The 27,931-nt window shown below is 41.3% G+C and overlaps 3 protein-coding genes across 7 annotated transcripts in view; 2 read left to right on the plus strand and 1 right to left on the minus strand.

The window, feature by feature from the left end:
- The first annotated feature begins 208 nt into the window (after positions 1–208).
- LOC126995763 (cilia- and flagella-associated protein 157-like) lies at positions 209–9,512 on the plus strand. The gene is made up of 8 exons (XM_050855638.1): positions 209–346; positions 1,479–1,609; positions 2,699–2,789; positions 3,638–3,823; positions 4,870–5,112; positions 5,548–5,715; positions 7,460–7,642; positions 8,052–9,512. Exons 1-8 carry the CDS (start codon positions 209–211, stop codon positions 8,328–8,330), a joined length of 1,419 nt encoding a protein of 472 aa, XP_050711595.1. The 3' UTR covers positions 8,331–9,512.
- A 6,415-nt stretch (positions 9,513–15,927) lies between these two features.
- LOC126995647 (GRIP and coiled-coil domain-containing protein 1-like) overlaps positions 15,928–27,931 on the plus strand; it is a 13,590-nt gene continuing 1,586 nt past the window's right edge. Inside the window, exons 1-12 of one of the 2 annotated variants that reach the window (XM_050855388.1) lie at positions 15,928–16,224; positions 18,661–18,777; positions 20,137–20,324; positions 20,615–20,773; positions 21,194–21,339; positions 21,799–21,964; positions 22,086–22,199; positions 22,795–22,959; positions 23,142–23,310; positions 24,502–24,607; positions 24,736–24,871; positions 26,884–27,078. In XM_050855388.1, the coding sequence (XP_050711345.1) occupies positions 18,699–18,777; positions 20,137–20,324; positions 20,615–20,773; positions 21,194–21,339; positions 21,799–21,964; positions 22,086–22,199; positions 22,795–22,959; positions 23,142–23,310; positions 24,502–24,607; positions 24,736–24,871; positions 26,884–27,078 (1,623 nt within the window). In that variant the 5' untranslated portion in view covers positions 15,928–16,224; positions 18,661–18,698. The remainder of the gene's footprint in view (positions 16,225–18,660; positions 18,778–20,136; positions 20,325–20,614; positions 20,774–21,193; positions 21,340–21,798; positions 21,965–22,085; positions 22,200–22,794; positions 22,960–23,141; positions 23,311–24,501; positions 24,608–24,735; positions 24,872–26,883; positions 27,079–27,931) is intronic. The other variant, XM_050855387.1, reaches the window with a different exon arrangement.
- The window catches only part of LOC126995648 (uncharacterized), a 12,362-nt gene continuing 11,696 nt past the window's right edge, over positions 27,266–27,931 (minus strand). For all 4 annotated transcript variants that reach the window (XM_050855393.1, XM_050855391.1, XM_050855392.1 and 1 more), the window contains one exon: positions 27,266–27,931. This exon is cut by the window's right edge and continues 136 nt beyond it. In XM_050855393.1, the coding sequence (XP_050711350.1) occupies positions 27,373–27,931 (559 nt within the window). In that variant the 3' untranslated portion in view covers positions 27,266–27,372.

The raw sequence follows: 27,931 nt of genomic DNA on the forward strand, positions 1-27,931 counted from the left end.
ACCTGTCCCACTGACATGAACAGTGCTATGAAGACTAATTGTGAAGGTGGACAATCGATTTTGACCTCTTTGTTGCTATCGATAATTATCACACGTGAGAGGAAGAAACGGGAAGAAAATATTGTGTGCGTGCGTGCGTGCATGCGCGCGTGCGTACGAACTAATGCTCTCCACTACACATTTCCAGCCGTGAGGCAACAACGGGAGAATGGCGCCGAAGGGAGGAAAGAAAGGCGGGAAGAAGAAGGGAGGGAAGAAGAAGGAGAAAGGGGAGGAGGAGGAGGAGGGGGAGCAGAAGGAGGCCATCTCAGAGCTGGACAAACACTTCTACCTTAACCAAATTCAGGTGAGACGGTAATTAACGATTTTATGTGGTGATTCAATGCTCCTTTTGATTAAATATTTAACAGGTAACACAAGTATGGCATCAATTATGATTATCTACCCTTCATGCCTCTCTTTACAGCACTGTTTTAGACGGGTAGGGTTGTTGTTTTTTTACAACTATGGAGGCATAATATAGGTAACGTAAAAAGGAGAAAAAGAACACGTAATACCCTGTTTCTACGTATAAGCCAAAATCAAAGAAGAATATACCAAAAAATTATCATTCTTTGATAGAAGCGTCTTGATACTCCCCTCATGAAAAGGTTTGTCATAAGATACAGGAAATACAAACAAGGCAAGGCAGTCACTGCTGAGTTTACCAATGAATGGAAAGAAAGATACTGCATTAGTAAGCTGGACAGCACAGGAATCGGCTTGGGACTTTAGGTGGAAGGTCTGGTGCAGGAGGAATGGAGGCATACAGTTGAGAATTTTAAAAGAGCAGCTAGCATGAAAATAACGAAAAGGGGAAGAGATTAATATTTAGTCAGGGGTAGAAAACCGTCCCTAACATATATTTTCGCCGGTTTGATTCAACATTTTCTAACTTCAACACCTGAACCATTATTTGATTTATAAAAGTTAAAAAAAATAGTAGAATAATTTTAGAGGGGTTCAGTTGATTGCTTTCCGGCGGCATGCGCGATCCAGCACCCTGTATAACGCATATGATGACGTATAAAAGGCAATGATTAATATACGTATGTACAGCGAGGGAATAACAAGGCTTCAAGCGGTAAGCAAGGGGGGAGATATAAAGTGAGTCAGTGAGTTGGTGAGTCTAGCATATGAGTGAATCAGAGTGAGTCAGGCGGATTTTTTTAAACGTGATCATATTTTTTTTTTATTCTGGGTAATACTTTGGCTGCTTTTCTTTTTATTATTATTATTTCTTTTATCATTTTGGATTCTTTTTAGGAGCAGCGAGTAGCGGGCTTTTTTATTAGTTTCCTTTTTTGTGCCCTTGAGCTGTCTCCTGTGTTGTAAAAAAAAAATGTCTGGTTTCAAATTAAGTACAAGTTACGATGTCACACGATCTTACAACTGCTTCTTCCACCTTTCCACCTAACGCCTCCCCCCCTCCCCGGCAGGCCCTGGAGGTGAAGCTGACGCGCGCCACCACCCGCTGCGAACAGCTGGTGGAGGCGGAGAGCCACGCCCGGAGCCAGTACGACCTCCTGCAGCGGGACAAGACCGACGTGATCAACTTCCTAAAGGCGAGGTGAGCGTTGGGGAATTTTTATTTTCTTTTCTTTAATTTGTCTGTTTTGATTCTCTCTCTCTCTCTCTCTCTCTCTCTCTCTCTCTCTCTCTCTCTCTCTCTCTCTCTCTCTCTCTCTCTCTCTCTCTCTCTCTCTCTCTCTCTCTCTCTCTCTCTCTCTCTCTCTCTCTCTCTCTCTCTCTCTCTCTCTCTCTCTCTCTCATTTGTTTTCTTTTGTTTCTCACGTGTTTTCGTCACGGAATTCTTTTTCTTATCATCACTTTGTTTTCTGGGGGGGGTTTCCCTCCTTGTTATTCAAATTATTTTTTACTATTATTTTTCTTTTCTTTTTCTTTCAGTATCTCGTCAATATTCATCAAGGGTTACTTTTCCATTTCCTTTTCTGTCCTGCTTTCTTTCTCCTTTCTTCTTTTGTTCTCAGCTTTTTCCTTTATTTTTTTTTTTTTTTTTTTTTTTTTCCCCGTCGTCCTTCTCGTTTTTTGTTTTTATTTTTTCATTCTTTCTTTTTTTTTTTTCTCGACTAAAGGTAAATTTTCAATTATACTGTTTTCTTCTGCTCTAGTTTCCTCCTCGCTCTGTCCTCATTTTTTCCTTCCTTTTCTCCTTCATTCTTTTCTTCTCATTTTCTCTTCCTGTTGGTGAGCTACGAACATGTCTTGTCCCTTCACACTTTCATATTTTTTTCTCATTTCTTTCTTTTATCTTTTTTTCTATTTTTTACTTTTTCCTCTTCTTATTCTTGCTCTTGTTTTCTATTTTTGTTGTTGTTGTTATTATTGTTGTTGACTTATTTTTCTTTTCTTATTTTTCTTCTTCTTCTTCTACTACTAGAGATATGTTCCTCTTCATGTAGTCTTCCTCAGTTCCTCCTTTTATTTTTCTCTTTCTTCTTTCCCTTCATGTTCTTTCTCTTGTTTTTTTAGTTGTTCTCCTCCGGCTTCTTTTTCTTCTTTTACTTATTTTTCTTCTTCTTTTTTTTCTTCTCCTCCTCCTTCTCCTCATCCTCATCCTCAACATCATCCTTCTCCTTCTAGTGACATGTTATTCTCCATCTAATCCTCCCCCCACCTCTGCCTTGGCTCCCCCCAGGCTGTCATCCACGAGCGACGAGGTAGAGGAGCTGAGGAGTCGCCTGGCGGGGCTGGTGAAGGCGAAGGAGGCAGAGCAGCAGCAGTACGAGGTGAGGAGTCGATGGAGAGTCACACGAAGACACGGGTTAAAAAGAGACACATATTCTTCTACTGCCTGCTCGTCTTCTACCCGTTCTATACCCTTGCTGTTCACACTTCCCATGCATGTTCTCTTCGTCACTAAATGGCTCTTGTTCTACCTGTATACCTAGTTGTCTCTCTCTGCGTTAGTCATCAGCTGCTCTCTCTCCATCTCTCTATCCGTATGTCTTTCCTCTCTCTCTCTCTCTCTCTCTCTCTCTCTCTCTCTCTCTCTCTCTCTCTCTCTCTCTCTCTCTCTCTCTCTCTCTCTCTCTCTCTCTCTCTCTCTCTCTCTCTCTCTCTCTCTCTGCTTTTCTGTTTACTTGTCATCTCCATCGCTTTATGTCTGTGTTCCTGTACCTGTTCTCTGTCTGCTTGCATGTTCTCCCTTGCTCTCTATATTTGTCTGTTCTTAGGCTACTCCCTGTCTGTCTGCTATTTACCATGTTTTCTTGTACTATTGGTCTGTTTTCCCTTTGCACTCCTTTTCTTTTCTCACTATTCTGTTAGCATTCATCAGAGGTTATTTATTTTCTGCCTTGCTTTCTTTCTCCTTTCTTTTATTTTCTGTTGTTTTCAGCTATTTTTGTCTGATTTTTTTTCGTCTTTACTTCCTTTCATGTCATTTTGTTTCTATCTTATTTATTTCTTCTGTTAAAGATCTTCTCGAATAAAATACTCATCCTTCCCTCTGTCTCACTACCTCCACTTGTCCATCTATCTACCCGTTTCCCTGAACATCTACCTGTCTCCTATACCTGCCTCCTAACCTACTTCACTACATACCTCCCCCCCAACGACCCATCGCCTTCCCCAGGAGCGCCTCGCCACCCTAGCCAAGGACGCGGAGAACACGCGGCTGGACCTCAACGACAAGATCATTGCGCTCACCCGCAAGCTGGAGAGCCTCGAGGAGTTCCGCCAACACAAGGAGGAGCTGGAGGGGAAGCTGGCGGCCCTGGAGGAGGAGCTCGCCACCAGCAGGGAGGAGCATAAGGCGAAGGTGAGTCAGAGGTGAAGAGGGTTAGGTTAGGTTGGGTTACGTTACTTATGCAAGGGGAAACTTTAAAAGCTTTTGTTTTGTACTCTGACGCCCAGGCAATCGATGCGTTTATTGTAATACTTTGCCGAGAGGTTAGTATTCTCTCTCCTTGTGTTTGGTGCAAGAATCGATTCCTTACTCGAAATACTGAGACAATGTAAAGCCCTAATCATTACAAGTCACTAAGGTAGCCGTCTATTCGACACTCAACACCTTGGATAACATGCGGAGATCTGTGTAGTGTTTGTCTGGCTCTCACTTTGATCCATGCCGTGGAGCAGTGGTGGTGGACCCGCCAGTCACCGCACCACGAATTTAATACAGCATATTCCCCCTAAAACGTTTTATATCTACTTTCCATCGAATGAAAACGAGCGTGTACACAAAAGGCCACTTCATATCCAAAATGGAAAAGAAAGATTAGAGTGACTCGAAATTAAAAAAGCTTTGAATACCGTTTGGTACGATCCAGAATAGTTTACATTTAACTTGATTGTTTTTTTCTTTAATAATATAAATTATCAATATCTTGACTGTTGCATTTCCAGCCATAGATAAGTTTATGGTTGACGAAATTTATTTCAAATTACAGACTACATTTCGAAGAATGTGTCCTCACGCTCCCTCGTTAGCGATAACACACTTGCTGAAGGTCTGAATGTGCTGCGTCTTATTACACAAGCACTCGGGGAGCCACACAACGCAGCGGAAGGTGAAATCAAACTCTCAGCGTGAACACAGCATTCAGATGAGTGTCTCCGGGGTAACGTTTCTTCAGATTTATAAAAGGATACAGGGCATAAGTATTAGTTGACATTGAAAGGGGCGTTTACGGACCTCGTCAGCTAGCAATGACTTTTTAAAAAAAAGCTCAAGGCATTAGGCCTACCAGCCGATGCTGGTAAAGGAAAGCTGTGGCTGGATGGGGAACACTACGACAAGGAAGGTGAATGCTAGATAGGAGGAAGAAACAGCAATTGATGCCCGTCGTTCTCTTCCTCCCGCAGGTGAGCTTCCTGGAGCGTGCGTCGCTGGTGGAAGCGGCGGCCCAGCGTGCAGAGCTTGAGGCGCGCGTCACCAGGATTACCGAGGACCTACGCCGCGCCGCCCAGACGGAGATGCACTCCACCACGCGTCGCGCCCTACAAGAGAACGAGGCCCTCACCCGCCAGTTGGAGGTGTTCCGCGGCCGCATCACCTCGCTCAGGGCAGAGAACACCAGCCTTAGGGAATCTCTATCCGACTCACAGGTGACTCTCGGTCCCAGATGACTCGGGGCTGTGGCATAAAGGGAAGGGATGACCCTCTCGGCCTCGTGTCAAGTCCAGCTCGTTTCTCTTGCGATGACATTAATTTCACGCTTCACTAGAGCAGTAAGATGGCAGCTGCTCCTTTTGCGGGTTTATTATTAGTCCTCATTCTGTTTCTAACTTAATTTCTTGAAGTATGATTTTCCATCAAGACTGCATGCATTTATTGTTTTCCATTAATACCATCGTTTACATTACTCACGGATGGACAATTAAAGATACCTGGTTTCATGATACCAGGATTCGTGGCCAAGTATTTAGGTGCCTGGAGAATATGTTTGTTACCCGCTATTCAAGTGTATCGGGAATGTAATTGTATAGTATAGATGATGTGACCCAGTACTATTAACGTGCGTGTCCACCTCCCCTGTACAGGTGCGCGAGGGTCTGCTGCAGGACACGGTGCGGCAGGTGACGGCGAGGGGGGAGAGGCGCGCCAGACTGCTGCAGGCCGTCACGGAGAAGGCCGAGGAGCAGGCTCGCGTGTGGAGGGACTACCACCGCCTCGCCCGGGACAACACGCAGCTCCGGCGCGACCTGCAGGTACGCACGCTGAACCTCTCACTATTTATATGATAACTCCACATATGTTCTTACATAGCCAGTGTTTTAATGTAATTGTATCATAGGCAGTCTGCTTGACAAACTCCCGCTATGTATGTTCATGGTAACTAGACTGCTATTTAGATCTTTGTATATCGCGAGGTCGCGCTCACTGGTAGGTGACCGAGCAGTGTTATAGTAGGATATCAATGTATTATTATTATTATTTAATATCACCACGAAATAGTCATACAGCTGTCAATGGAAAAAACCCACGACAGATAGATCACGCCACCTCATAGGAATGTCGTCCATCAGTGTTTACCGTCTCAGTTTTGTATACTTCGCACTCCGATGGTGCGCAGAGGTCACCTTGACGTACGTGACCAATTGTAACAATTATTTTCCAACCTGTAACTCGTCACTCCTTCACGAGAGTCCAACTGACACACAACGACAGTCGCTCTCGCTCCGACGCTTCTTGTACATATAGGCTACGAATATAATTCGCCTTAAGGAAGCTGAAGTCTTAATCAACGCCCTTAAAACGCCCCCCGACAAGCCCTCAGAGAACAACGGCCTTTCTCCCGCCCGGTATACGCACCTTTACCCCGACTCAGTATTCGTTAATAAAGCAGCTGCAAGGCGAGGAAGATTTACGCAAGCTCACCTATACCGCGACCGTGAATTTTTCATGTATACATGCATCTATTAAAAATTACTTTCAAGACATAAGAATGAAAGGTTTTCGATCTTCCTAGAGTCCTCAAACACCCCAGTCACTGCAACAAGGCGCCTGTCATGATGCTGTTCTGTATATTGTCCTTCTCTTGACTATCTTTGTGATCGTCTTTGGATATTTGCCGCTATATATACTAACCGTGCCCGAAAGGATATGCTTCTTGTGTAGGTGAGTGCGTTGAAACCTCCACAAACCCCTTCAAAACACCCTATAGTCCCTCAATACCTTTATAAACCCCTTCAAATTTGTTTTTTGGTTTGTTTGTTGGGTAGTTTGTTTTGCATTAGTTATATTTTGATCAGATAAAAGAAGGTGAGAAGGAAGATAAAGAGAATGAGGAGGAGGAGAAAAAGGAGAAGGAGGAAAAACATAGGAACAGCAGAAGTGACGGGTAACAAAGTCTTTGATATGAAGCTCTATTATAGTTTTTGTTTTTGTTTTTACGAATCTACACAAAGTTAGAGGCCACCTCAAATAGAAAGAAGACGAAGGAGAACTGAACGGAAACAGGAAAGGAAATGGAACGAGAGGAGGATGAGAAATTAAACTAGATATTAAAAGGAAAACTAGAAAGTGAGAGCAAGAAAACCGAACTAGAGAGCTGGAGAACGGGAGGAAGGCGAACAGACTTTTATTTTACGTTTAGTCTATGGAGCCGGTAGGCTTTCTTAGTGGGACCTGGTGGTCGGTCCCAGCTCGTTATGGCGCAGGCAGGTGTTTTATAGTGGCGCCATCTTGCTTGGCTCATGCTGTCCCCTGCAGCTTGTTTTTTTCTCTTTCGAGAGTTTATCTAGAGTCCAGGCTGATAGGTGATTTTCAGGACAGCATGTGGATAGTATAGGCACTCAGCGATGACTGAAAATTGTCAACTTGTAGCGGCGGGCCGAACTCGAACCCGGGTCATCCAGGACGCTGTGTCCACACACTGACCACTCAACCACCGCCACCCCAAAGGGATGAGAGGAAGGAGAAACGCTTATTCTTATTATCATTTACCAACAGGCAGTGCAGGCGGAGGTGGACGGCGCCACACAGACGGCTTGTGACCTGCGGCAGAAGATGGTGGAGAAGGACGTGGCGCTGGAGCTAACGGCCTGCCACCTTCGCCAGCAGGAGGCCGCGCGCTCCACTCTGCAGGAGGCCATCACCTCCGCCCTCACCCTGCTGCACCAGGCCGCCTTCCAGGTGTGTGTGTGTGTGTGTGTGTGTGTGTGTGTGTGTGTGTGTTGGCGTGAGTGGGTGTGGGTGTGGGTGTTTGTGGGTGGGTGTGTATGTGTGGGTGAGTGCGTTGAAACCTCCACAAACCCCTTCAAAACACCCTATAGTCCCTCAGTACCTTTATAAACCCCTCCAAATCCTCCATGTGCCATAATTACCAGTTCGTTTGCATTCAGTCCAAAGAGAGTTTGATGTACGACAATAATTTATGAGTGCGCGTGTGGCAGACGATGCGTATTCTTTAGATTACGCTTTATATATATATATATATATATATATATATATATATATATATATATATATATATATATATATATATATATATATATATATATATTATAGCACAGCGTCTGTAAGAATTATTTTGGTGCTCCAGGGCGAAACAAGCAAGGAGGTGGACACCACGGGGGCAATACTTCAGCAGCTTGTTACGCTGCTCACTGCGGCGGAGCAGGCGCAGATGTACGCCTCGGCGGAGCCTGCACGACCGTCCCCACCCGGCGCTGCTCCGGCCGTAGGCGGCGGCGGGCGGGAGGAGGAAGGTCAGAAGGAGGGGCGGCGTGAGGGCGGTGGCCAAGTCCAGTACCATGCAGGAGACTTGGGACTTCTGCCTCGCCCACCACGCAAGGCACGGGACACTACACCTGACAAATGACCACCTGCGGGCACAGAGGAGGGTAGCCAAGCCATTCTTGACGAGCGACCTGCAGCTACCACTGATGCCACCACCACCTAACGATCCATGTAAGGAGGTGATACGATGAGGGATGTGCTGTGATGTCACTACTGATCCGTTTCGGCTTTGATACCCGCACTCCTTCATTTCTTATTTGAATTTAGAGTATTTGCATCCATAGCTTATGATTTTTTCTTTAATTTTCCGTTATATCAAGTGCCAAAGGGCGATGATGTGATGACCTTCGCCAATAAGAATAATGAGTTACTCATGAGGTCTTTCCAGCGAACGATGACGATTCTTCCACGCGTTGCTGAGGTATGGCAAACACGTGAGCAAGAACTCTGTGTATACATTATTAGAGTAGGCGCGTCCATTCACTTGTTACTGATGGAAAAACAAGATAAGACGCGATGGGATATATTATTAAACATTTCGACGCCCAAGCACACACATTTATTTGACAAGGCTTTCGTGGGACGTGTAGGCTTTTCAGTGGGTGATTTCGTGACCCTGGTAGTAGTTTGTCAAGCCACCTGCACCATGGACGGAAAAAAACTCATGAGAACCCGGTTAATCTCTCTTTCGGCCTTAGGAAATAGTTCATGCGCGAGGCGAAAGAATTTTGGAATACCGACCTATGTGCCATACGAGTAGACTAATGGTTGTTGACATTAGTATTTTTAAGTTCATAGCACCTGTTTACATGCATTATATATCCCTTACACTGCCAACATTAGTCATATAAGGCCTTCACTATCACAGTAAATAATTTATCATCACAGTAAAAAATAAAAAAAAGAGAGAGAAATGAGTGACCAGAACAGGAAAGTTATAGAGCAAGGTAATGGTCGTTCAGGTAAGCTGAAGGTAAATAGGAATCTTCTTATCTTTTATACACCTTGATAACCGGCCACAGGTAGAGATGGAGAGCATTACCTGAGCTGAGTCACTTTAAAACACTCACTCCCGTCTCTGTAACCGTCTATTAACTTTGTAGCATGCATGTAACCTGCATGGAAACAAAGGGCCAACTATGGCATTCTCGTTATCAGTTTGTTATCTCCAGGTTTCCCCAAGTGCCTATTCAACGGCTAAACCACAAAGGAGGGCGAAGAGCTGAGCAAACCATTAAAATATAATTGTTGTAGTACCAGCCCAGACGAAGCTACCCGGAGAGAGAGAGAGAGAGAGAGAGAGAGAGAGAGAGAGAGAGAGAGAGAGAGAGAGAGAGAGAGAGAGAGAGAGAGAGAGAGAGAGAGAGAGAGAGAGAATTTACATAGATTTACATAGAAAATCAGATCACACAGACCCCATGGTCCAGACTAGATGGCCTGTTCTTAAACCTAAGTGATTCTACATTAATCAGATGGCTCCAAAACGTTGCACTTCTACTCTAGATAGGTATTAAGTTCAAGGAAGTGACGGTCGAGCTTGTTTTTAAAGGAGTCAATCGTGTTAACATTAAGCAAGATAAAACATACGAGCATCATGTTTTTATCAGTTATTGCTACCATGTATCGTTTCGCTTATAAAGCTTTCGATGACAACCGGACGTTTTAACAAAGTTTATGAATATATAACTTATGAAGATCTTTCGTACTTTATTTCCTTGCATATCTATCTTCAAATTTCACTAAGCCCCTTGGATATACAAGCTACTTTATCTAATCAAATCAGAAACGCTGAATGTCAGGGCTGTACAACCTTTGAATCGATGTGAGTTGACCGCTCACTTATTATATTTCAACCTTTGTATTGGCTTAAGTAGAATATAACTATATGATACGGAATATAATTATGATGTTGGTTTCTTTGGAGAGTTGTATGGCAAAACTTCTGGCTTTGTACCCTTCTTTCCTTGTATTTAATCTTTATATTTTATTTCATTTGCATTAACTTGTATTAAAACAATTTTTTTATCACTCATTAATTACTCCATAAATGATCTCACCGTCTCATATCCCTGGTAGCGTGATCCGGCTTAAGTTGTTATTGGAGACTGGTGTTCGGGGATAAACAAGGGAAAAAGAAAATATACATTCACTTAAGATAAAATTAAAGTAATTGCCTTACGCAATATTCTATGCTCAGACGATCATAACACTGGCATATTCAGCAATGGATGCAACATATGACAAACGACATGTCTTAAACATAATACTACAATATGTGCTCAGTTGTTGCCAATAATAATAACACTCGTCGTTCCACAAGCAGTGGTTTGTATCTCTCTGCTTACATCACAATCATTATGTACTCTCTTCACAATCCTACTACACATTCCTATAGTATAATCTACTACAAGTCACGGAAGCACCAAATTATACCACACCAGTGGTTTTACCTTTGCTTTACATCGCAATAAAATAATCACAGTCCTGTCCCACTCACAATCCTACTTCACATCTCCTACATTATAATCTCCAGGACAATACAGTCGGTTTCCCTTAGATTCTCGAATTTCTACTCACGATTAAGATCACAACAGCCATTCTCAGCTGAGTGAGCAGCAGGTCTGCTTGAGGCGAGAACCAAGCTCGGTCTGCCCATACCACTGATTTCTAGGTTACATTTTCCTTTGCTTTAGGCGGACTTACATCCTTGACACGCCTTAGTTGTCTACATAACCAGTGGCCAATACTTCCTGTCATACCCATTGGCTCGCTCATTATGTTGTATTGTTTTACTTTTCCTACTTATTCGTAATTCAGTCTTAAGAAACTCCCACAGTGATTTTTCTGTTAAATTATTGGCTCATAACATGTCGCCACGACTGACGTCACGGGTCAGAGTCTTTTTCAATGGTTGTTCACACTTTCTGACCACGCCTACTGGGTATCTGTTTTCTGTATCTGAGTCTGGGTATCTGTTTTCCTTTACCCTCGTTTTTGTTATCGTTTGTACTTTGAGATGTTTACACTGTTATATATGTCACCCTTCTTGTTAGTGTTTGTCCTGTCAGATATTTACTCTGTACTGTTATGGCTATTCCTCTTGTTTGTTCGTTTTCTGGGTCCCGACACTGGCAGGGATTAAAATAGGTCGAGTTAAAAAAAATCTCGAGTGAATGCCACACTACGTCAGTCCTCGGGTGTCCGTCCGTCGCAGCTGTGATATGATTTTTTTTTTTTTTTTTTTTACCTGGTAGGTTCGGAGATTGATCGGTGTTTGAAATATGAAAGGGGTGTCATTTATGGTTATACCTGGGCCCATATAACAGCCTTCCCCCCTGTAGATAGTGCAATGGAGGGGGTAGGGGGGGTAAGGTAACGGCATCAGAAGCCACCAATGTCTGAAAGGGCAGCTGTGATATGATTTTTTTTTTTTTTTTACCTGGTAGTGGCCACCGGAGTTCGGAGATTGATCGGTGTGTGAAATATGAAAGGGGTGTCATTTATGGTTATACCTGGTCCCATCTCTCAGCCTGACACCCGGTAGAGAGTGCCATGGAGGGGGGAGGGGGGGAAGGTAACGGCATCAGAAGCCACCAATGTCTGTGTCGTTAGGTGTATAGTATAGTAACAGTAACATTCTCTTTATGAACTAAGGCATATGAGGAGAAGTGAGCATAAGAGCCATGTATTATTTTCTTTCATTTTCTTACTGATGTTATGGATTATCTGTCAACCTGTTTTATTCGTTGGTCTTAAATGCAACATACACTTTGATCATTCATAACCAAGATGCATTTGTTGTAAGGTGAAAATTACTTTCGAGAACTTTTCTTATTTTTGAGCACGCTCAGTTTACATCCATGAGATACTGGGTTCGATATCCTGGCGTGGTGGAAACGAATAGTAGGTGATCTTACAGTCTCGCCATTCCTACCTAGCATTCCTTTGGTGCCAGGTTTAACTCAGGTATTATGTGGCCAGCACTCCAGGGAGGTGACCCCTGCACGTTTTCCCTCGAAGTCCGGACTCCCACAATGGATACACAGTGTTTCCCCAAATAGGGCCCAAAATTTCCCGTAATTAAAAAATATTTCCCGAAATATTCTAACAGTACCCATTCCAAATTAACAGATGAGCATGAATAGTGTAGTGTCAGAAAACCAAATGCATTTTAACTAGCAATTTGAGTTCACTTTTACCGTACCTGAAATATTTAATTGGCAAAAAATAAATGGCTGCATGTACATTAATATAAGAGAGAGAGAGAGAGAGAGAGAGAGAGAGAGAGAGAGAGAGAGAGAGAGAGAGAGAGAGAGAATTATTTGGTAGAGCTGAGCTATTTATTTCAGACATAGGCTATTGATTTTTAGGTAAGGTATGATGTTTTTATTCACATGGAGATGATTGATATCACCAGAAAACAACAAAGAAAGCGCTGGATGATTTTTTTTTTTTGGGGGGGGGGGGTTAAAAACTGCTTTGAAGACATACTGTTAGAACGGGCAACATAGTGCAGCGTAGATCGTCCGGCTATCTCAAAATCTTAATAAAATAAATAAATAAATAATAACAACTTTATCCTCCAAACGAGCAGTAACCTAGCCTCTCAAAAGAGTAACGCTGCCTCGCAAAATAGTAACCTTTCGCCAATAGGATATTTAAGCCCCGTTCACACTTTGTCGAAGTGTGAACGGGGTTTTACCCATCGCCGGGAGTGATTGTAGCCTAACCTATCGCCCATCACCGATCAAAGAGTAGGCTATTTCCACTTTAAGGCTTTCGATCTTACCTGTTTTCCGGTGATAACTATCTCCCCGTGAAAAAAAAGCATCATATTCATCATAAAGATAAATACTCTACGTCACTGAAACAGACCACTCCAGATGTGCTCAATAAAAGCCAGGGTGAAAATACCGTTGTCAAAATATGGGAAAACGTGTCACCTTACCTTCACGAATCATGCATGACTTCCAGCTCCATCGAGACCACGACTTTTACTCAAGTTGTAGTTCTTGTTGTTATTGTTGGTATTGTTGAAGGGTTGTAACGTTTTAGAAAACTCTACTCCCCCCAGGAGCCTCACCATTCCACTGTCACGCTGTTAGCAGCTTCTTCTTCTTCTTCTTCTTTTGACCTGTGACGCTTCTTAGGTCCTCCCTTCGTTCCTATTTTCTTCTTTTTCACTTCTACACACTTTTCAGTATTACATCACTTTCTTAAGCACTTTACCCTGAACTTAGGTTTTCTGTCCTTTTCTTTCCCTGAATTACTTGCCTATGTGCTTTGCTATTTTCCACTATTACACTTTTCACTCCACTTTCACTGCTCATATCTTTTTTCCCACAACATGTCAAGAAAATGTTTGTGTGAGGTATTAATTTCACTGCTTCCTCCTTATTGCCATATAGTCCTAACACGGTACTTATTCCTCCGTCTTCCTCCTCCAATCTGCTATGCCACTTCTCTTCCCCAATAATTTCCACCACAGATGCCAATAGCCTTTGCCTCTCCTCTTCATACCTGTCACAGGCCAGTATCAGGTGCTCTATTGTTTTCTTTTCCCCTATACATAAGCTACAGTTTTGGTCCTGTTCGTCTCCACTTCTCCCCTTTACTTCTAGAATTCCAGACCGTGCCTTGAACAGCAGCTTACTCCCCCAATCACCCCCGGTACCAATTTTCTCTTTCAGGCCTATGTTTTTTGTTGGTGGTAGCGATTGTTCTAAGTGCTAATCGGTTCACGGATAGAGAAAGTCATATCCGCCAGGGTTACTTTGTTGGACAAAACATACACAGCTCATCACGACAAGGACAACACATAGGATAGGTGTTTGTTTGTGTATGCGTTTGTGTGAATGTTGTTTGTGTAGGTAAACATTTAAGTGTTGTTGTATGTGTGGAACAATGTGTAACGGTGGACAACAAGAGAACGTGGACGGACAGTCAAAGGTAAACGAATACAAGGAAAGTTAACGATGAAGACGCGACAAGACAGACTGGCAGACACAGTGACGATGGACATTACATAAAAACACTGAGAATCTTAGTCTCTCTTTGCAGCACCCATTTTCTTGTCACTGAGGGGAAGGAACACTGAATTTGAGCGGTGACTGCTACATTTTCTCTTGTACCATTTTAACGTCGACTTTTCTGCTGCTCCTGCTTGCCATTTTTCCAGGCCATTGGTGGCAATTAATGCATTTCTTGATGTCCTTAACCCTCATTCTATTCCACTCATTTTCAAGATTTTCTCTCCTCTTCCATCTAGCTATTTCTTTTTTCCACGAGGATGTTGTTCTGTCCTCTGTTATCACTTTTTTTACCCATCTTTCTCCACTTAGTCCTTCGATTTTCTTCATGAATCCCATCTTGCCTTTTATAATTCTCTCCTTAAATGTACTCCATCCCATTTCTCCCCTTAAGGCCTCTACGGCTGTGCATCTAGGAGCACCCAGTCCCCATCTGCCCATGGTGTTCTGCACCTTTTCTAGTCTTGCCATGTCTCCTTCCCTGTACTCTGTTATTTCTGACCCGTACAGGCAGTATGGCACCGCTATCCCCTTCCACATACTCCTGCCTACCTCGTATTTATTTATAGTCCTGCTGCCTGCATTCATGATCATGCCCACCATCCTCCTGGCTTTTCCTTCGTTTATTTTCCTTTGTTTCTCTCCTCCTACTCCTTCTTTGCTGACTTCCAATCCCAAGTAGTGTACTTCTCCACTCCCTCTATTATGGTGTTTCCAGGTGAACATGGTGTTTCACTTGTTTGTGATGATTAAGTGTGCCCTTCCAACGGCACACTTTCATGATTATCAAATTGATTTCTTCATATCTCTTGATCGTTTACTTTGTTCTGATGGTTTTACTATCCTATTCATGCTTTTTTTTTACCATACATACTCATATACATCTAAGTAATATTATCTGAGCAATATTTCATCATTTGAGCCCTCGTCAAGCACTATATACGTACACTGCATGTGCCTACTGTAGCTTTCATCATTTCGGTGCCCTGAGGCCTGCTGACCTAAGACGAACGATACCAGAGAATATTAGACAAAAAAGCTTGTTTCTTACCTCAGCACCTCAGTTCCCGCCTCACTGGTTCGCCTCCTCCCCATGCCTACACACCCTCCAAAGTCCTGCATAAAGTTGTCCGGGGGCCTCGCCAGCATCCTTACACAGCCGTTATCGTCGCTGGAGGACCGACAACTCTGAATTATGGCTGAACACAGGGCCATTGCCGAACACTGACGCCACACCAATAACGCGAAAGTGGCTGATCAAGGGAGTGGTTCGTCGCGTTCATCCGTTTCATTACAGGCATAAAATTAACTCCTTTCCTGAAACTGGAATAATGTTTAGATTTTTGGCGGTACCAGTACAAGTACGGCAGGATAAAACTATATAGTTATTAAAGATTAATATTATTATTCTTTATTTATTTTTTTATTTTTTATTTTTATTTATTTATTTATTTATTTTTTTTTTTTGGCTTTCGGTCTTGCCTCGACTTTTGTTGTTGTTGTAAATGCAAAAAGAAAAGACCAAAGTAGGCTAAAGTGAAGAAAATAAAGGCAAAGAAAATAGAAAAGTAAAGTCAACTACAGAAGAACAGCTACGGTAAGTGCAGGGTTAAGTATATAAGTATGCGCAGTGAAGTAACTAAGAGTGCATAGTGAAGTATCTACAAGTGTGAAGAAGTACCAAGGAGGACCTAAGAAGCGATACAAAGCGGAACAGTTCAAAAGAAGAAGAAGAAGGCGCTGAAGGGCTGTACTCGGCGCAAACACCTGGCCGATCAGCTGACGTGGGCTGGGCGTTGACTCCTCGCTGTTTTCCCGTGCCCGCACCGCCCTCCCGTGTGGGTCTAATGGCCGTCACCTGTATCTAGGGACGTCCCGGGGTGATGATGTTACTACTGCCGCGGCCACAGTGCAAGGTGGTGAGTACAAGGTTGCGTGCACCGCTAGGTAAGCTCTCTCTCCCCTTCAGGGCTGCATGCGAGGGGTGTTGGGTGGCGGCAGGATTAGTTGTGGTGGGCATCGACAGGTTCTGATACACTCATCCCCACAGTCAGTCGAGGAAATACACATGCAAGAACCCATCACCAGGACCTTCACATTATTTAATTATATTTTCTACTACTGGAGCCTGGAGTCCAATTACAACACAGAAGGTCCAGATACAGACCACGGGCCACCAGTTGAGTAGCCCTGTTATAGATTATGACTTGAGGATGGCAATTCTACTAAAAAAATATAAGTAGGCCTTGTAGTATTCCAGCTATTATTAGTAAACTAAGAACATTGCGCAGTCATGACGCCAGCAACCAAAGTGAAAGCAAACTGGCAGGTTCTGTGCCATGATTGACTGCCACATAGCTAATCATAATGAAAAGAAAAAAAGAGAATGCATGACTGCCTGTAATATCTTATGGAAACAGACTATAGATAGTTGCCCTCAATGTAATTGTAATGCGGCGACGGCCTGATGAGTTAGCCTCCCATAACCCGTTCAGCGAATGGGGTACCTCTTTGGCCGACTCGGTAAGGAGTGGCTCTCCCGTCACGTTGGTCGCGGGTTCAATCCCAGGCAGCCGGGGAATACTCTCTCCTTGTTGTGATTAATTTCTAGTGTGTTTCGATACATGCAGAGGACGTGTGGGAATGAGAGAGTAATAGAAAAAAGAGAATAGAAAATCTCATCATTAAATTGGTGGCATACGGTGGGCATCCTATCCTGCGGTTCTGTTGAGTTTCCTCGAAGGGGTAACAGGTAGGATGGCCCTTGCTCTCCGAGGTTGATAGAAAACGGAAAGTGTTGGAGGTATGTCTCTATGGGGACATTGTGAAATAGTGCACCAAAATGGGTCACTGCCTAAAGGTCTCAACACACAGAAATTAATCTACTTAGAGGGGAAAGCCGTGTAGTGCGGCGCAGACTGATGAGTGAGCCTCCCATAACCCATTCAGCGAATGGGGTACCTCTTTGGCCGACTTGGTAAGGAGTGGCTCTCCCGTCACACTGGTCGCGGGTTCAATCCCAGGCAGCCGGAGAATACCCTCTCCTTGTTGTGATTAATTTCTCGTGTGTTTCGATACACGCAGAGGACATATGGGACCGAGAGAGTAATAGAAAAAAGAGAATAGAAAATCTCCTCATTAAATAATTTGATTGATCGTTACTAAGTAAAATCCTTAGAAAAGTATCATCTTTATGGAAAATTCCTTACACAAGGAGCTAGTTACCATTTAGTGAAAATCTTTAATGAGTATCAGACTAAGATCAGCTGCATAAGTTCAAGTTAAGAAATGGGTTAATTTATTCATGAATTACATATAGATAACCTTGAACAATATGCTGCTTACTTGTGAAGCCTTCTCAGCATTCCCAAAGGTCCCCTAGCTAGTTTTGGTAGAGAGGGGTGAGTATGGGCAAACACTAGAATAATATCGAGCTTTTCATAACTTGGACACATAACTTTTGAATAGCACATTTTGCTTGCAGAAGAAGCTCAGTGCTATTGTATTGTCTCAGAATAAAAAGTTTGTGGGCCATCCACAAATTGATATGACATCCAGTATATACCGTGGGTACATGTTGCTCCTTTGCCCGTCATGTTCACACAACAGCTGTAAGGGAATGGAAAGAGAAATGCAGAAAATAATAAACAAATTTGCTGTGAAGACAAAGAACATATAGACACATAAATAAATGGTGCCTTGTGATTAGTCAGACTGAAAAGCTCCACTATAGACACTGCAAACTTTAAATCTTTTTTTCACCATTTGTTTGTAATTTTATACCCACAAACAAAGACATCATGTCAATGTTGTGTTTTGAGGAAGGAGGCAAGGCTGTGCACTCCATGGGTGCTGACAGTGCATGTGTTCTGATGACGAATATATTTGTTATGACAGATCAGTGGTGAGTCTTATTGAAGAGAATTCTTGTTCTCATAACATTGTCATAAATATCGAGCTACAACATGAAATTTTAATTTGTCCTTTACTAAATAATCACACACGCATCTGCTGTCTAAATTTGTATTATGTTATGAATACTTTATGAACTAGAAAACATTGCTAGAAAGGTTAGACTTAGTTAATTTATGTTTGGACTTGGCTATGTTTGCTTAATTTTGCTTTTGGGTAGATCAGCACTAAGCTCATATATATAGCAGTTCCTCCATAATAAACTGATTAAAAAAAAATTATATGTATGTTTGGTGTTTCCAAGTGCTATATCAAAGGAGTCACTATTACCTGTGACTTTTTTCCCTTACTCTATAAACTTGTTTCATCCTGCAATTAGTAATTTAGTGGGCTCCTTTTTTGTTTTGGTTTGGTTTTCAGTCCATTGTCTTTATATAAAAATGAATATATTTTTTATTTGTTTTTTTCAAGGTTTTTGACAGCCAAGCTGATGTTTGATTCTTACCGCCATGACAAGCAAGAGGGAGTTACTAGCAACCATAGAAAAACAAAGGGACCAAATTTCAAAGTATGAAACAAAGTTGAAAGGTTTGTATTTTTGTGTATTTACATATATGTCTCATCACTTAGGATATTTTTAATCTTTCAGTATTTGCTGGGATTCGTGGGCAGCCCAATATTATTCTGATATGTTTTTGTGTTTAGGATGATAATCATCATGAAAATCTTCAGGGATACTTTGCTGAGGGACATGAAGCCCCCTATAGGGAGGTTACAAATATTCCCCTGTCTTCTAGTGAAACCCTTCCATACGGGAGAGTATGCTTTAGGGTCGCTAAAAGACAGATGAGTTTATTTTGTATATATTTGTTGACTCTAGATGAGGTTCCACCCCCTTCAACCTTCTAGCAATGCAAATTATTTCTGATGGTTTTCTTGGTAATTATTATCTGACTTAATTAATGGGGAGCATATGCCTGGGGATGCATCACTCACTCATTTGCCGCCTCCACTCCCAATGATCCTGCCAAGCAAGCTCCCACACAGCTAGCCTATCCATCCTAAGTCCTTCCTGGCAGGATCGATCAACTTGCCTCAGCCATGAGTTACATAGGCATCCCCTTGATCTCCTCCACACAGGGTTGTCTCATACAGAAACAATCCTATGAGTAGGATCAACCTCTAGGAAACATAAAGCATAAAACTATATAAAAAAAATGGAACTTTGCCCACAGAATCCATTATTGGTTAAAAATAATGTTGTCTTTGTTTTGTTTTTTACATGCTGTAGTGCCTGTAGGCTTACTTGAGGGGCCTCCTGTGCAACCCCAGCATGTTAGTGTTGCAGGCAATTTTGTTTCTAGTGGCTGCCGTGATATATGACTTTTGGTTGGCCCATTTTGCCCCCCGCTGCTCCTCTTGAACAAAGTTGCTATAGTCAGGGTCGATTGAAGATCTGGGCAGCAAGTGGGTAAAATGCTGCCACTCTGCGATGATTTGAAAAATCAGCGTGTTGTGGTGGGACTCGAACGTAGGTCCACGGGCTCACCATGCCCGCACGCTGACCACTCGGCCACCGCCTCCCCATACATTTGCCATCATTTGCATACAACCAGTTCCACAATATAATATGCTTTCTCCTAATTTTTGTTAGGTTCCACTGACTTATAAGATCATTCACAAATTATATTAATAGAGAAGTGAAAAGTCTTTCTCCGCACTGACAATCACCTTGCAGAATGGATTTTTATTTTCTTTTCTTTACTAGGTACTGTTTGAAAGTTTTTGACAATTATAAATGAACATAATTTGTGCACTTAACCCTATGGCACCATTTCACCCAAATTTTCACATTGATGATTTTGCTCTTCAGTTCCTGGAGGTTGCAATAAAGTCTTTCTTTAGTAACAACTAACAAGTAGTACTAAGAGGTCAATCCATCCACAGATGTAGTGAGAGCTTATAAAGGACTTTTGAAAGAGAAGGAGGCCCTTGAGGCCAGTTTATCTGCTCTAGCAGAGACCTCCAGTAGCAAACCAAAGCCAAGCAGTGATGGTGCTGCTGAGCCGACAGAGGGGCAGCAGCCTCCTGAGGGTGAGGGAGAAGGGGAAGCCTCGGCAAATGCAGAACCAAAGGTATTGCCCAATTTTAATTTTGCTGTGACACATTCTCAGTGTTCATAATAAAACAACTTTATTTATTGAAAATGACCATGTTATTTTTCAAAAAGAAATAATAAGCATCACTGTTAAAGGCATTAATATCTTTATAACCTGATCTCCAACACATTATAAAACAGGACTAGTCCATTTCACAAGAATATGGAAAATGTTGGACAGCCAAAAACTGCCAAGTGTTGCATGCCTTCACTGTGTGACACAGGACACAACAATTATGCTAACTCAAATCACTCTTGATGTTCCAGGACAGCAATACAGAAGCAAGCACATCAAAAGATGCTGAAGACCTAAAGAATAAAATAGTTGCTTTAACCTCTGCTCTAAACACAGTATCCTCAGAGAAGAAACGAATTGAAACTTCTTTTCAAAATGACAAAAAGAGACTCTTAGCAGAGAAAGAAAAGGTATGTCATCATCATGAAAGTCATATTTAAATTAGGCTAAACTATGGGGGGGAAGTAAATCAAATGAGTATTTTTTTTATATATGTGACAAAAAGTATTAGGGCATAACAGTATTAATGTATGTATTATTTGTTTGTCTCATCGTGGTTAACATATACATAGAATATTTGGCATTCATTGTACACTCACCATGTAATTCACTTGATGTATGAGTATGTGTTAACTTTTAGTGCCATTGTTTACTGTACAAATATACAAAAGTAGAGTATGGAAATATCCATACAATTTATTTTATTGGCCACGGTGTTTTACATAACCTTTTTTTTTTATTTTACCTCATTTTTTGACCATATAACACCAGGTAATTTAAAAGTAAAAACAATGGACCTACTGACTTTTCTGTTTGATTTTCATGCAAAGCTGGAAAAGAACCTACAAGAAGCTGAGAGTGCCAGAAAGTCATGTGAAGCAAACTGTGAGGAGAAAATGAAAGACCTTCGAAGTCGATTGATAATATCTCAACATGAGCGAGACCAGGACTCTCAAAACTCAGCTGTCATGTTGAGGTAACATCAGTAAAATAGATGACTGTAATTGCAGCTTCTACTTCATCCAACTCGAAGTAGTATTCTTGGCTTCTATAGAGTATGATAGTTATATGCACTTTACAAAAAGGTCTTGTTTTGTTGTTTATTTTTCCATTATCTTTACAATTACAATTCCTCTTACGATATGCTTGTAGGCAGAATGGGAAGCCAGATCCAAGAAACAAAAGAGAAGTCTGCCATTCAAGAAAATGTTTCACTGCTGGATATACCAATATAGAAATATGAACATACTTTTGTAACACATTAAAAAAATGATGGTAAAAAATATGAATAAGATAGGTATGAGACAGATAAAGCAACTTACAGGAGGAAACACACAATATTATTGTAGCTGTGTGAAAAGCCTAAAATGGTACCATATACTGTAGAACCTGCAGAAAATTCTTTACAACTCAATGAAAACATTTTTACCTCAAGGGAACTAGAAAGTAAACTGTCTGTGGAGCGCAGTTTGAAGGAACGCACTGAGGCAATCTTAGAAGAGACACGGCAGCAGCTTCAGCGATGTGCAGTACCAGCTAGTACAAGAGTCCCTGAACACTATGAGAAGAAGATCAGCGATCTTCAGAATGAACTGGAACAGGTACAGGTTTACAATCCATCATGTACTTCACATTGGTTTCCATCTACTTACCCCTTCAGTTCAAAATATCCTTTTTGCTCTGGACATAACTAAATTCATGAGACTTTTTTTATACCACCAGGTCAGGTCTCGTCTAAAAAAAGCTGAGCAGCAGGCAGAGGAGCCTCCATTACTTCGAAAACTCCAAGGGCAGATGGAAGAATTACGCACTCAACACAATCAGGCACTACTGCAGGTAACTAAGGAAACATAAATTCTCAGGACTTTTATCGTTTATGCAAATAGTCTTTCAAAACATACAGAAGCTCCTTTGTTCTTAACACATAGACCCAAAAATTTATAAGTAAGTAGTGGATGACTCGCCACAGCTATGGCAGCTGATATTGGGCCTAGAGCTTTGAGTCCCAGCACTATTCTGAATTTCTTAAAACTTTGAAAGAATATGTAAGGCAAGAGTGTGTCACATGACAATAAAATAACTAAGATCATAATTTAGAAAGATTTATAGTAAATACTAAATGCCTTATAATGATGCACTTCATTCAAAAGTAATACAAATTGATATAGTAAAGCCAACACTTCTCTATTGCACTTCCTTAAAGTTCTGTAAGTAGAGATAAATGCCTTTGATGCACTTCAAAGATAATGCCATGTGATTGAGATGGGTCTAAGAGTCTCACATCTTACAGAAGTGGACGAAATTCTATTAAGTAGCAAGACTCAAAGCCATGGGTCTGATTCTAGTGTTGCCACTCAATGGGCCAGTTTTGGAAAGTTACTGATTTGAATCCTCAGCTTACACCCAGTCATCATGCTCTTCCACTGTCCAGGAGAGGTCCCGTTCCACTGGCATGGAAGAGTCAGCAAAGGACCTAGCAAATGCACATGAAGAGCGTGTGGCAGCCCTTGAGGCTCGCCTGACTGACCTCTCGCTATCAGTGGCATCTTATGACCGAACCCGACAAGAAGACCTTCTGGCCATACACAAATTAAAGGTCAGACTGTAGTTACCAGTGTGACTCACGCCTTTTTCTTGATGTATTTTAAATGTTTAGGTCTCACCAAACCTTTAATGCATAGGGAAATCAGTATTGTTTATCATGTATTACTTTCATAAAATTAATTATTATGAACTCTACTTTCATAAGATTAATTATTACGAACTCATTATTTTCAGGATAAAGTATCAGAACTGGCTCAGGAGAACACTTTCCTTTTGTCCCGCCTGGAGCCTGACACAGACAACAGTGAAACAGATATCAACACACTCTGCCACCACATCACCAAACTGAGGGACCAGCTCATCACTGCCAACCTCCACTCACAACACCCAGTGGATGTGGAAAGTAAGAGCATGCCTCATACAACATTTAAAACTCAAATCATCGAAGTTTAACATTATTCATGTTATTGTGATGTTGATCTCTGTCAAGTAAAACTTAACCTGTAAAGCGTCAGCAAATATGATGCCTTGTGGTTACGCCTGTGCCGACCACATCTTGGATTTATTTTTTTTGGCGAAACCAGTCTTAAATAATGTGAAAGGAATGGAAATGACAGTCATTGCACCTAGAACTGACTGGAAGTGGTATTATGGCGCACAAAATATTCCGCGCATGAGTTAGCGGCTTAGCGAAACCTAATGTATATAGTTTTTTCGCTTCCTTTATTCCTCACACTTGGAGCAATGAGTTGGGGACATACATAACATCATTACTGTGTTGAGAGGAAAAAACGTGTCATACTTTAGCTTCAAGAAATTATACAATCACGAAAAAAGCCCATTCCCATGTGATTGGTTTTCCGTAATTGTTTTTTCCTTTTCTGCAGCTGTCTGGGTGGAGAATGTTCACATGTGTGTGTGTGTGTGTGTGTGTGTGTGTGAGAGAGAGAGAGTGTGTGTGTTTGTGTCTAAAAATCAAATCGATGGCAATCACCGGATACTCCGTGCAAGTGTTGCCTTTCAGAGTGCAAATATTTTTCAAATAATATGTATTTGTTTTCCATACGACAGAACAAAAGGCATATCATAATTCATATTGTACAAGGTTTCACCACCACAACACAACACACACCAAAAAACACTAGAAATGGGGAGAGTAAGTAATGGAAATTAGAAAGTGTTCATATTAGCTGGATTGAAGCGCCATAAGGCAGCCACCACAAAAATAATGGAGCAAAAACCGCTACAAAATTGAAAACTAATAAAAGGGAAAAAGAGACGATATTCATGTTATCAGGGTCAAATAGGCAGCATATACGGAACATGTAATGTATGAGAGCAGTATATGGAGATGTTTTGAGGACGTAATTTATCAGGAAAAAGATGGGAGGAGGTTGACGTATCTCTTACGTCTCCGACGCCCAAGTGTCTGAGAGCGGCTGATGTATTTCTTACATCTCTGACGCTTTACGGGTTAAACTGGAAATAGCTTTTATTGAAATCATGCCCTATATGCTTTCTTATATATTGTTTTAAACTCTAAATATGTAAATGGTCTAAATATGCAAATGGTCATGGTTGGTTTGCTCTCCAGGCCTCTTGAACGGTGGGGAAAACATCCACATTCGGTGCCAGCAGGAATACGATCAACTAAAGGAAGAATTTGAAAATTATAAGATATCATCCAAACAACAAACAAAGTAAGTTTATGAGTAAATGAGGTGCTAACTAGATCACTCCTTTAAAATAAAACTATGTTCAGTATAATGATTATGTTAATGTAAATTTGTATCTTAAAAATCAATTTTAAAGGCAAGGATACTTTCAGAGCTGTCAAAGAGTCTGTCTGCAAAGGGGAGTGTGGAAAGCATCTTGAAGATTTGCGTCAGAAAGTTCGCAACCTCACTTCTGCAGCTCAATTGGCAGCTGATTCTCACTCCCAACAAGTTGCCTCATTACGAAAAGTAAGATTGTACCCTGAAGATCTAACTGTTGTACCAAGGATATAAAGAATCCAAAATTATTGAACCAATTGTCACTCAAATGGGTGAATCTATATCATGTATCTAATCAATGGAAGGCTTTTTATCTTGTTTTGTGATTTTTTACAGCATGATTTTCCTGCACATGCTGATTACATAGAAAATTAACTAGCTAAAAAACTCTGCAAAATTATCTTGTATATACTCACACAAATCTGTAAGTGGATAGTAGGGATGGGCAAGTACCGTTAATTTGAGTACCGGTAGTACCGGTACCGAAAACTCAAGTACCGTTAGTACCGGTACCGGTACCCGAAGGAGTTTTTTTTTTTTTCTTCATGACTTCTGATGAAATTCCCAAATAAATTTCCTGTAAAGAAAACTCTCTCTCCTTCAACTTAATATCAACTAGAGTAGAAATGCAATGTTTAGGAGCCTTCTGATTAATGTAAAATCACTTAGGTTTAAGGACAGACCACCTAGTCTGGACCATGGGGTCTGTGTGGTCTGATTTTCTATTTAAATCTCTCTCTCTCTCTCTCTCTCTCTCTCTGAATGAAGTGAATATTTATTTTTTCGATAAAATAATAGCATGTATAGTTATTATGGATGTACTCAATCATAGTCTAATAACAATAACAATATTTATTAGCAACCTAAAAAAGAAAAAGAATCGGACATGAAGAATTATCCAGTAACTCCAATAAATAAATAAAATAATAAAATAATGGAAACGGGAGCTGTGATGGAAACGGAAAGCAGGACAAAATGGTGGGAACTTGGGAGACATGGAGGCGAGCACCGCTAAGATCCACGGTACGCAATGCGCGAGTGATCATTGCTTCGAACAACCAAGTGATCATGAGAGGCTCATGGTACCAGGTACCGTACCGGTACCGCGAGGAATCGATTCTTTGCGGTACCAGGTACCGGTACCTGGTATCGGTACCTGGTACCGCGAAGCCTCATGATCACTTGGGTTCCGGGAAGCTTAATGATCACTCGGCACTGCGCATTGCCGCTAGTACCGGTACCGTTTGGATCTTAGTGACGCTCGGCGCTCGCCTGCCTCCATGTGGTATGGGCCCCGCTGACCGTCTCCCCAAGTTCCCACCATTTTGTCCTGCTTTCCATTTCCATCACAGCTCCCGTTTCCATTATTTTATTATTTTATTTATTTAGTGGAGTTACTGGATAATTCTTCATGTCCGATTCTTTTTCTTTTTTAGGTTGCTAATAAATATTTTTATTGTTATTAGACTATGATCGAGTAGTCGAGTACCCATATCACCGAGATATCCACTCACTGAGTGGTGATCTCTCTCTCTCTCTCTCTCTCTCTCTCTCTCTGAATGAAGTGAATATTTATTTTTTCGATAAAAAAATAGCATGTATAGTTATTATGGATGTACTCGATCATAGTCTAATAACAATAACAATATTTATTAGAAACCTAAAAAAAAAATCGGACATGAAGAATTATCAATAAATCCAATAAATAAATCCGAGCAACTGGTACCGGTACCGTACCATTTAGCTGGTACTGGTACCTGCCCACCCCTAGTGGATAGTGTCTCAGTGCAGTGATACATCTTCTCCATTGTTCACAATCAGTAGGAATACTGTGTATTTTATTAGTCCTGCTGATGCTATTATTCAGACATTTCATAATCTCCTTCTGTATGAAATCTACAATAGCATTGATGCAGCAGAAAAGGATGTAATGAAGTGAAAAATCTCATCTCTTGGTTTTCCACAGCATCATGTGATGATACCATTTCATCCACTTTGAATATTGTTTTGCATATATACAATCAGGAGTGTTCAGTACTCCAAATTCTCCAATTGATTTGAAATATAAACTAAGGGCAACATGAACCTAAAGATGTGTTGCAAAATTCTGTCCATGCCAGCCCTTTAAGCTCCTCATCATGTCTTGTCAAAAAATGTTGTTTGTAAAATTTCCAATCAAGTACATACTGCATTAATTTCAGGAATCCACTGCCTTAAAAGCCTCTTACGAGAACCAGCTGCGGCGACTTGAGAGTGACAATCGTGCAGCAGTGGCAGCCTTGGAGCAGCAGCTGTCTCTTCAGCAGCAGCGCTCTCTTTCCACATTGAGTGAGCGAGATGCAGAAATTCAGCGGCTGACTGAGGAACTCCATAAGCAAGAGAAGGCACCACCACAGGTATGCTATCTGTTATATTTGCATCTACTTTTGATTACATTTGAATACTGCCTAAGACACTTCACACTAATCAAAGTAAGTACTATTTAAGAAAGTTTGCTACACCATTATGAAACTGAAAATTAAAGTTTTCTATTAGTGTGTAGTGCTGATTTTGCTACATGCAGAAGGATCAGGAAGCTAAAGATGAAAAAGGAAATTTTATTATGAACTTATCGATACACATGAATTTGCCAGTTTGAAGGTTGATATTTAGTAAAATGCCTCACACAATGCTGAAGTGAGAAGTCATATCTAAGATGTTATGTTGCTTGAGTCTGTATGGTCTTTGTGTTCAATTTCTTTGATAGGATCAGAATAGTTTTCATGAACAGTTTCACACTGAGATGCAGAATCATTTTCATATTGGCTTCCATTTGAATAGTTTCCATATTCATTTATACTTTCCTCAATAAAATTTTCATTCTTGGTTTTCCTGTCACCAGAGGAATATTCATCTTTTGTTTCACTGTGATTTTCGAGGCTGATTTGATGATGAGTGTGGCTGTGATCAGAATGGATTTCCTGTTCTGCTTTACTTTGATCACTCTGCTTCCCAAGTTCAGGTTTGCTTTGATCTGAGTAACTTACATCTTGGGGTTTGCTTTTCTCAGAGAAGATTTCTTCTTGGGTTTTGTTTTGATTTTCAATACTGTTTTCAACAGTACTTATTTTTGTGTTTGTCTTGACTTTGACAAACTTCATGTAGCATGGTCTGTGATACCCATCTCTTTTAGGATCATAATTAGGAGCAGGAATAGTTTCACACTGATCATGACAAACTTCAGCTCCTAATTCCATTCTGATATTTTTG

Source organism: Eriocheir sinensis, chromosome 8 (genome assembly GCF_024679095.1).
Source record: "Eriocheir sinensis breed Jianghai 21 chromosome 8, ASM2467909v1, whole genome shotgun sequence".
Taxonomy (NCBI): domain Eukaryota; kingdom Metazoa; phylum Arthropoda; class Malacostraca; order Decapoda; family Varunidae; genus Eriocheir; species Eriocheir sinensis.

Bases quoted from the DNA above. Each gene is read 5' to 3' on its own strand.
- LOC126995763 (XM_050855638.1), top strand. From the start codon at position 209: ATGGCGCCGAAGGGAGGAAAGAAAGGCGGGAAGAAGAAGGGAGGGAAG. The intron at 347-1,478 runs GTGAGACGGTAA...CCTCCCCGGCAG, and splicing joins TCTACCTTAACCAAATTCAG to GCCCTGGAGGTGAAGCTGAC. The intron at 7,643-8,051 runs GTGTGTGTGTGT...TTGGTGCTCCAG, and splicing joins TGCACCAGGCCGCCTTCCAG to GGCGAAACAAGCAAGGAGGT.